Raw genomic sequence first — 10203 nt, forward strand, 5'->3', positions numbered from 1 at the left:
TTACACTGATTACAAATGATTACAGTGATTACAGATGATTACCACTTGATTACCAAAACTTGATTACAAATATGGTAATCATGTGATTACAATGATTACATTGATTTCCCTGGGATTACAATTGATTACATCAGCGAGTGACACCACGATTACGCCTGTGGATAGCCCCTCGATGACAGGCCAAAGACCCTTTTAGAATCACAATTTTCCCAGGAAACGGTGCAGCATGATACAACAGGAGTCGAGCCCCGCTTCGTAAATAATACATCAACCGCCGTCGCTGTGGAAAATGTCCCTCCATTTCCAGTATTTTTCCCCTTCCCGCAGACAGTAAAGAGAAGTCGATATGGGGAATTGACATCTGGCGAAAATAGGATAATGACCGTAGAATATTGAATGACGTGCGTTTCAGCTATGCAGTGCGCTGCCGCAGCATACCAGTGCGTAGAGCCAAGGGGTGAACATCATGGTACTCCTTCGCGAGAATTTCATTCAACTTCAGTATATCGGTCTCTGGCAGCCGCTCTGCTGGCCATCCAACGACATAAAATCGCGTGTTTACTGGCTGTACACAATTCACATACTAGTCATGATCCATTGTTTCACGTTATCCGAAGCTCTCAGTCTGTTCACTCTCATCGAGAACATCGAGGACTTCTCGGATAATTGTTTCATGTTACTGACAATGTTCGCTGTATGTGTCAAAGCAGTGGTGACTCTACTCAGGAGATCGGAGATCATAGATATTCTCACAGCACTCGATGTGCACCCGTTCAAGCCGATGAATACTGACGAGGAGAGGATTCAGGAGGAATTCAACAAGCGAATCAGGTGAGTGAATGCTGTCTCAATGCACACACGAAAAAATTTAATAGAAAAACCTATTGAGTTCGTTAGAAAATTCTATTGAATTTCTATTGAACTTTCTATTGGTTTTTGGCTGATTCTATTGACATGTTCAATAGAAAAAAATCAATAGAAAAAGTTAACAGAATTCGATTTTTCTATGTAACTTATTCTTTTCATATATTTTCTGTAGAATTTGCTCGACTCAAATTTTCCAAGTTTTTTTTCATTCTATTTTTCTTTTGTTCTCATCAAGAAAATCAAACGAAAATTTGAGCCAAGAAATTGTATAGAAAATATTTCAATAGAATGAGTTATACAGAAAAATTGAATTCTATTGACTTTTTCTACTGAATATTTTCTATTGAACATTTCAATAGAATCGACCAAAAACTAATAGAACAGTTCAATAGAAATTCACTAGAATTTTCTAACGAATTCGATAGGTTTTTCTATTAAATTTTTTCGACCGTGTGACTTCGGCCAAATTGAGTGAATTGAATCGTGACGCTACGATTTAAAGATTCTTTACCTTCTTTTATGCTGGAGTCGTAGAATGCTCCGTATGGATCATGAGCATCTCCGTTTTCTTCCAAGGAATACCTTTCGGTGTCTTACCTTATAAAGCATGGTTACCGTATGATTATTCAAAGTCCACTGTTTACTGGTTGACATTTTGCGCTCAACTCTTCACTATCATTATTGGGGCGAATATTTGCATTGGCTGTGATACCGTCATGCCTGGATTCTACACAATAGTGTGCGCTCAATTCAATATTTTGAGATATCGATTGGAAAAGGTGATCGATGAATTTGACGATGCGATTGTATTGAAACCGGAGGAAATGATTTTCACGTACAGAGAACATTGCGAGAAAGGCATCATCACTTGTGTTCAGTATCACAAGGCTATTTTTGAGTATGTTTCCTATTCTTGATGATTAAAATAAAATAGATCTCGTTTTGCGATGAATTTTTCACAGAAAAAAGTTTCTGAGATTTAAGTAACTCCCCTCCTGAACATGCGTCATTCGTTGATTAATGAAAACTAGCTCATTTCACGAGGGGCTATTCACAGGCGTAATCGTGGTGTCACTCGCTGATATAATCAATTGTCATCCCATTGAAATCAATGTAATCATTGTAATCACATGATTACCATATTTGTAATCAAGTTTTGGTAATCAAGTGGTAATCATCTGTAATCACTGTAATCATTTGTAATCAGTGTAATTTTTTGTAATTGCTCCTAGTGAGACCGTGAATTTTGTTTTTGAATTTTCGAGCGCGTCATTTCTACCAACGGTAAGTCTCAGAGATCCCTGAATCAATTTTTCTGGGAATCCCAGATCTTTATGGTTCAGAACCTTGCATAGCCAATGAGTTTTGCAGAGAGCATTTTTCCGTAGAAAATTGATTCAACAGAGTTAAAATTTCTTCTTATTCTGGAGAACCAACGACTGAATTATCTCTGAATTATTTGCTGGTAAGTTTCGTTCTCCATCAATGGTAGATATTCAGTAAATTTATTTTGCTGATAGCACTTATAAATGCCCAAATTTTTAGATGGAGTGATAGAGACTGCATTCCTCTGTTCTAATTCCCGTCCCTCCTTCCTCATTTCTTTGCAGGTTCTAATAATTAATTATTCCATCAATTCATATTTAATAAGAGGCCATTTTTTGTGATTTCGATGATTACAGATGTTTGGTAATCACAGAATGTAATCGACGAAATCATTTGTAATCGTGTAATCACATTCTGTGCTCTTGGTAATGACGGTTATCACGTAGGCAATGCTAATCAGTGTAATCAGTCCCGTAATCCTGGGTAATTGATTACATTTTGTAATCGCGGTGTCATCCAATTCGCCTGTGAATAGCCCCTCGGTATTTATTTATTTTCCAATTGCCTATCAACCTTTGAAGTAAATCTAGAAAATTTTTTCCAAAATCAACTCCGTTTTTCTCTGGATTTATTGAAATTTCATAACATGCAAATGATTTTAGAATTGCCAAGAAAATAAATTCCATCTCAAGCAGTATAATTTTCGTCCAGTATCTGGCGAGCTCAATCATCATATGTCTAAGTATCTTCATGTTATCGCATATGCCACTTTTTTCTTCTCAATTTGTCTATTTTACTTTGTATCTGACATGTATGATGTCGCAAATTTTCTTGCTCTGCGCTTCAGCAAATGAAGCAACTATCGAAGTAATAACATCATCACAGAACATCATTGAAAAGACATATTGAACAATTGATTACTTTTTTTTAGTGTCAGAACTTGACGACGGGTATTTATAATACGAAATGGTACAATCTGAATCATCGCGCCAAGAGTTATCTAGGCCTCGTGATGGTTCGCACGTTGCGACCAGTCATTTTCAAGAGCGGTCACATCATTGTTCTTTCTCTGAGCTCTTTCAGTAATGTATGCTACTAGCTTTCATATTTGTTTTCTACATTAATGAGGCATCATTTTCAGCTCCTGAAACACTCATACTCCGCTTATAATGTGCTTCAGCAGAGTTCGAAGTGACATCCGCAGCCAAGACATTTTTGTCATATGCATTGGGCGACTTGCCGCTAAACGGGCGATTTTCAGAGTCCATTTGGCGTCTAATTATGACCGGTGGCGGTTGGCGATAAATTGACGATTTCATAATTTTTGTGATTTCAGAAAAATAAATGTTACCAGAAATTTATTTAGCGCTCTTCATTTGCTTAATACGAAACTGTCATAGTTTCTCATATCTCGCGTCAACGTCGCGTCGGGACTAACGCCCGAGTCGAATAATTGGACCTGACAAGTTCTACTTAGGTCTTTCCGTTCAGAACTGGATAGGTCTTGGGAAGCCTCGTCCCAAGTGCCTCCGAGACCTACCTCTGGTTATGTTCCATTTGAGCACTCGTTAGGTGTAAGCAGGACTTGTATTCAGACTTTCCAAATCCTTGCCGGTCCCTGTAATTCTATGGGCCCATATTAAATCCGGGTTCATATCCCTATTTACTCATGCGTTATTGAAATAAAAAATGCAATTATTGTTTTTTTTTAAATCTCGAAAATCGACATTTCACGAGAGGGTGGAGGGGGGACGCATGTATGCGGAGGCTTGAAATTTTTACTCAACAAGGGGAGAAGGTTGCAGCATCTATTCTAGCCACCCTTGTCCCTCCGCTTGCATGCGTTGTCGAAATAAAAAATGAAATTGTTAACAAATCTGACCCTTGTTCCAAGTGAAAATGAAAATTTTTTATTTCGACATTTCTGGCATCTCCGAGGGTTCCATTGGCATTAGGGGGGGCATAAATACAGAATCAACCTTCACCTGGCGAAAAAATTCGATTTTGGCGAAAGTCGACTTTCCCCTGGGAAAACCGAAAATCTGACCCTTTGGCTCGGGGGGAAAAAAAAATTTTTCAGTTTTCACTTTTTCCACATACTTTTGAGAGTTCTGAATAGCCCGTCGCTTAAATAGTTGGAATCAACGTTCACCCGGCTAAAAAATTCGATTTTGGCGAAAGTCGACTTTCCCCTGGGAAAACCGAAAATCTGACCCTTTGGCTCGGGGGGAAAAAATTTTTTTTCAGTTTTCACTTTTTCCACATACTTTTGAGAGTTCTGAATAGCCCGTCGCTTAAATAGTTGGAATCAACGTTCACCCGGCTAAAAAATTCGATTTTGGCGAAAGTTAACTTTCCACCTAGAAAAACCGAAAATCTGACCTTTTGGCTCCGGGTGAATACGTGAAGAAATAGGATGATAGTACTCTCTTCTGCCAGAAATGATGAAAGATTTTCGCATAAAAGTGAAACACGTAACCACTTTTTGATAATTATCAAAAAACTATTTTCTTGGCACAAGTAACACTTGTTCGAGAACTTTGTCGTTTTTCTCTCAGTGTACTGTGTATCTTCAGCCCAAGAGCGCTAAAAAAAAAGTCGCATAGAGAACCCCGAACCGGAATATGTCCATCGAACTGTTCCGCAATGCACCCCTTTTTCTCCGCTGAAACTTTACACTGCACCAGAATAGGCCGAGTCATACGGAAATCCTTCAATAATAGAATAACCGCGCTATTGTATCTCCTGTCGGACAATTGCGAAAAATTGGATGACAATATGATAGGGGGAATTTGCGTGGGATATCGACAGACGGTTTAAACGACATGTAGAGCCTCGAATATTAAATGAGATGCGTCGAACTTACACGAAGTCCTCCGCGTCATAACGTCAGATGCATTCAGGGAGAGAACATGGAATCGCTTCGACATAGTTTCACTCTACTCCAGTACTGCGGTATGTGGCCGTCACATCGTTGGTCATCCTTTAGTTTTAAAGCCAGGATTTACGGGCTGTACACCGTTTGTGTACTAGCTATGATCAATTGGTTCGTCGTGTCTGAACTGTTCTCCTTGTCAGCGATTAGAAGTATTGAAGATTTCGCCGATAATTGTTTTATGCTCATGTCTATGATAGCTGCGAGTGGAAAAACGGCTGTTATTTTGATTAGGAGGGAGGAAGTTCTTGTTATGCTGAATACACTTGATAATTATCCGCACAAGCCTATGCACGTGGATGAACAGAACATTCAGAATCAATTTAATCGACGCATCAGGTAAGTACATTGTGATTTTGGTGGCGTTGTGGCGAAAATTTTATCAGTTCTCCGAAGATTTTTTTGAAGAATTCTGCAGTTTTACGATTTTTTTTATAGAAAATGTCCTGTATGAACTATTTCATGGGAAAAATCGGTAGAATTTTGTCTTTTTGTACGTTTTTTCGTTGCGATGTTTCCTATAGGAATTGCTCAACATGAATTTTCCAGTTATTGTTCTCTCGATTTTTCTCGTTTTTTCAATACAATAGAATTGTCTAGCGAATTCGCTACGTGTTTCTACGAATTTTTTTCTTATGCGATTCTCAGGTGAGAAGGGAGTTACATTCAATATTTCAACACGAAGTTTTTATTCGTTTATAATAAAACGGGAATTATTTAATAAATGTTAAATATTGTGATGTCTAGAATTAATACGAGTGAAAAAAATTCATAGAAAAACCCAGTGAATTCACTAGATAATTTCATCGAATTTCTATTAAAATTTCTATTAGTTTTTGGCCGATTCTATTGTACTGTTCAATACAAAGTATTCTATAGAAAATCTCAATGGAATTCGATTTTTCTATAAAATTTTCTCGGCTCAGGTTTTCCAAGTTTTTTGTTTGATTTTCTTGAAAATTATTAAATTATTATAATTTTCTTAAAAATAAAAAAATTGGAAAATTTGAGCCGACGAAATTGTACGGAAAAATCCAATTCTACAGACTTGCTGTAGAATATTTTCTGTTGAACATTTCAGTAGAATCTATCAAAAACTAATAGAAAGTTCGATACAGAAATCCAATACAATTGTCTGTCGAATTCGTTAGGTTTTTCTATGAAATTTTTTCATGCGTGGAATGCTTTGTGTAAAATACTTAGTTTGATAGTGCGTCAATGCAATAATAGTCCATCAATTCTGATGGAGATTGATTTTTCTACTCTATGCTGGTCAATTTGAGATTGGAGTATGGTTCATGAGTATCTTCATGTACATGCAAAAATTGCCCTTCGGAGTTTTGCCGTACAAAGCATGGATACCATGGGATTATTCAGCACCCGGGATGTATTGGTTTTTGTATTGGCTACAACTGATCACTGTCGTTCTCGGGGCGAACGTTGCCAGCGCTTTGGACACCCTAATTTCCGGGTTCATGATGCTCATCTGTGCGCAGTTTAATATTTTGAAATGCCGCTTGGAGAGAACAATCGAGGAATTTATGATCGAAACGAGTTCGAAATCTGACAGGATTCGATGCGATTCAGGACAAATCTCCGAAAGGCGGATCGCTGCTTGCGTCAAGTACCATCGCGCTATCTTTCAGTACATCAGTATTTTAATTTCATGTTGATTGTTGTCTCGCGCACGAAATAATTTCATACACGGAGAGAAATATTCAGTAAAAATTACGGAACAATTCGCGTAACCCACAATGGGGAATCGTTTTCCGGCAATTTTTATTGGAATGGAAGAGAAGAAATCTGAAACGTTCAGTGAATTTTCAGGTTCGTCACCGAACGAAGTACGAAATTGTCACGTAATTTTTCTCGAAGAAATCAAATCTTACAGAAACTTGCCGACTTATTGTGCCTCCAAAATCAAAAATTTTTGAACGTTCAACAATTTTTATGAAGCTGGTGAGTTATTTCTACGTTTCGTTCCGTAAAATTTCTCAATCGTTGGGGAAAAATTACGGAACGACTTGTGCCCACAGCGGCGAGTCATCAGACGGGTGGTTAATTTTTACGGAACAAATCGTTGAATTTACGTGGCGATTCGTAGAATTTCGGTTTCGGCTCACTTTTTATTGAATTTTACTTCGCTCGCCGATTACGTTTCGGAACGTAATTTTTACGTTTTTTTCTGGTGATTTTTATTGAATTGTTCGGATAGAATTTTTCTCCGTGGAGAAAACTCTATTGGATTTACATCAAGCTTTCTATTAGTTTAAACCCATTTGACCCCAAGTTTCCGGACATTTTACAATGATTTTATTATTTAAACTTTGCAAACTTTGCAACGAAAATTATAATGTTTTGGAGAAAGCTGTCTTTTTTATCCACAAGTAAATTCAAGTAAATTTAACGCGACCCAAGATCTCTTCAGGAAAANTTTCCACGGACGTCGGTGGCCGAGTGGGCTAGACGCAAGTCTAGTGTGCGAAAGTTTGTGAGTTCGATTCCACGTGGAACTGAATTTTTCAACGGAAGGCTCCGGCGAGCGGGAGGTTGCTAATAGAGTAACCGCCTGTACCGGCATGGGTTTCCTGTGGTTTCCCCTGCTACTCCCATGTTCTGTAGGAGTGCGAATGCGGTACAGTGTAGAATCCACAGCCGCCTGCATAGGGTTGGATAGAGCGCCGAAATGAGACCCGAAAAAAGGGACTCAAAAGGCCGTAAAAAAAGAACTCATTTTTTTCTCTCATTGCAATGGAATGTTCGATAGAAGTTGAATGGAAATCCAATAGAATTTTCCATTACTTGTCTAGGCTTCTCTATGAAATTTTTTCTTGCTTTCTTTCACATATTTATTATCCTAATGGTATTGATGTGCATCCTATCATTCCAGACTGGCACAAACAATTAATTCCATGTTCACCATCATAATTTTTATCCAGTACACTGCAAGCTCAATAATCCTGTGTGTCAGTGTCTTGATAATGTCACAGATGCCAGTGACGTCTGCGAAATTCATGTCCCTTTTTACGTACGTCTGGTGCATGGTCTTGGAAATTTTTATGCTATGTGCCTCGGGAAATGCAGCAACTGTCGAAGTAATCGTTACAGTTTGATTCTGAAAAATTTGTAGATACGTTAATGATGATATTCCAGTGCGAGCGCCTGATCTTTGACGTCTACTGTATGAAATGGTATCGATTAACCGAACGGGCGAAAAAAGCCCTGTTGCTTATGATGGTCCGGACACTGAGGCCGATCGTCTTCACGAGTGGATATATAATCGTTCTCTCCTTGGAATCTTTCACGAAAGTATGAGGCTCCGTAATTTTTGATCCGCGGACAAAATTTCCGCGACAAAATAACCGACGACCATTTATTCATTGACAATTTTTCCACCGACAAATTAGCCGAAGGTTTCATTCAGCTTTCATCCTCTTTCAAAAGAATATCAAGTGCAAAAAAGAACAAAGTAACTCGGAATTCAGAGATAACATTTAACTCGCAATTTTCAATTCGATAACTCACATTTTACATACAATTACAATTCTTCCGCCACTCAGCAAATTCCCCTGGATTCATGGAAGCCCGCTATGACGATTAACCCTAGTTGGTCACCATATGAGAACTTGCGATTGGTCACCTCCGCAGGGAATCGCCGCCGTGTTATTTAGGCCCGAGCGTTGCCGAATTCACTCTATGCTGCCCGGGCGCGTTTAGCGAGACTTCGGCAACGTCGCACAACGGGCAATTTCATTTAACATGGGAAAAATTGCCCGTCTGTTAGAAATAATTTTTTTTCTTCAGGAATTGTGAATATAAATAATTTTAAAAAATATTATAATTTTCTAGACACATAAATTGACGCATTCCAATTTTTTAGGATTTTTCCGCTCAGCCAGTCAATGGTAAGAAAAAAAAATCGACCTTCTGCGGCGTTTCCCTCCCATGGTTAATAAATATAGATTATAACCATTCTCTGACATTGAATCAACACAAAATTACAAATAATACTGAACTAAAATCAAACTGAATGCAAATTTTGTATTACTGAATTAAAAGAAATAGTGAATTATAATTAAATTTCGTGTGAGGTAACGCGGCTATCGGTGATAATACAAATGGGGAAACATTGTGAAGTAGCCACTACTTACAGTTTATCGCCCGAAATTGTAAACACACGAAATATCGGATAATTTATCGAATGTACCAAGAATAAATTGGCGGCAGATCAGATGTCAACAATACAATTGTCGCTGGAAAAATTGTCTTCAGTTTTCTTTTCATTTGGGAATTTTGTTGCGCGTTACCAACTATGATGAATCGTTCACGTGAACAAGACCTTAAATCGAAGGGAATTTATTTTCAACAGTTTAAGAAATTTCCGGAAAATTGTGAAATTTTCTGGAAATGAAATTCCAGATAATTCTTTCAATGATCTTCTAGGATTGTTTTCATAATGACTGATTTTCTCGGAATTATAACACTCTTCGTACAATCAGGATCGGTTTCACTATATTTAGACGTTTCCACGTGAAAATTTTGTGCTGCACCAGCCTAGATTTTTCATGTTACAATTAGATTGATTAAATATTACTTTCAGCTCCTGAAACTCTCCTATTCTGTTTACACAGTGCTTCAACAATCTATAAGGTGATATTAGCAACTAAAAACTCCAGTCATAATTCAGTATTTGCCACTAATGTATTGTAGCCACGCGCTGTCCCGCTCTTTCAAATGAGATAATGTTGATACTCTGATGGTTGTAATGAAGTTATAAGAATTGCATTAAAAAAATGTTATAAACGTTGACGACGTCGATTTTTGTTCCTTTCGTAAACCTAGACTGATGTCAATGCATAGGGGAGGGTGTGCCTGTACCGTCCACCTAAGGGGAAATGCCAGTTTTATATTTTATATTTCAACTTGAGTATAAAAAACGTATTTGTGAGATATCTTTAACTATTGAACTCGTTATTCTCGAAGTGTAGACGCCTAATTCTCCTTAGAATCCACAAAATTGATTGAAAATAAAAGAGAGAGCCTATTGAGCGGTACTACCCGCAGTCGGGTAATAC

General features: G+C 37.9%; 2 protein-coding genes across 2 annotated transcripts; both read left to right on the plus strand.

The window, feature by feature from the left end:
* The first annotated feature begins 466 nt into the window (after positions 1-466).
* LOC107048017 (odorant receptor 46a) lies at positions 467-3388 on the plus strand. Its single transcript, XM_029126761.1, has 5 exons — positions 467-831; positions 1370-1765; positions 2856-3060; positions 3125-3280; positions 3335-3388. Exons 1-5 carry the CDS (start codon positions 467-469, stop codon positions 3386-3388), a joined length of 1176 nt encoding a protein of 391 aa, XP_028982594.1.
* Positions 3389-5105: 1717 nt separating this feature from the next.
* On the plus strand, positions 5106-9782 carry LOC114841690 (odorant receptor Or1-like). Its single transcript, XM_029126760.1, has 5 exons — positions 5106-5467; positions 6378-6773; positions 8019-8223; positions 8282-8437; positions 9729-9782. Exons 1-5 carry the CDS (start codon positions 5106-5108, stop codon positions 9780-9782), a joined length of 1173 nt encoding a protein of 390 aa, XP_028982593.1.
* Positions 9783-10203: the final 421 nt, after the last annotated feature.

Source organism: Diachasma alloeum, unplaced genomic scaffold (genome assembly GCF_001412515.2).
Source record: "Diachasma alloeum isolate Michigan unplaced genomic scaffold, Dall2.0 Dall_scaffold_00185, whole genome shotgun sequence".
Lineage (NCBI taxonomy): Eukaryota > Metazoa > Arthropoda > Insecta > Hymenoptera > Braconidae > Diachasma > Diachasma alloeum.

Coding starts and splice junctions, on each gene's coding strand:
- LOC107048017 (XM_029126761.1), top strand. CDS start 467: ATGGTACTCCTTCGCGAGAATTTCATTCAACTTCAGTATATCGGTCTC. Junction 1,766..2,855: donor TATCACAAGGCTATTTTTGA/GTATGTTTCCTA, acceptor AAATGATTTTAG/AATTGCCAAGAAAATAAATT. Junction 3,061..3,124: donor CAAATGAAGCAACTATCGAA/GTAATAACATCA, acceptor ACTTTTTTTTAG/TGTCAGAACTTGACGACGGG.
- LOC114841690 (XM_029126760.1), top strand. CDS start 5,106: ATGGAATCGCTTCGACATAGTTTCACTCTACTCCAGTACTGCGGTATG. Junction 8,224..8,281: donor GAAATGCAGCAACTGTCGAA/GTAATCGTTACA, acceptor ATGATATTCCAG/TGCGAGCGCCTGATCTTTGA. Junction 8,438..9,728: donor CCTTGGAATCTTTCACGAAA/GTATGAGGCTCC, acceptor TATTACTTTCAG/CTCCTGAAACTCTCCTATTC.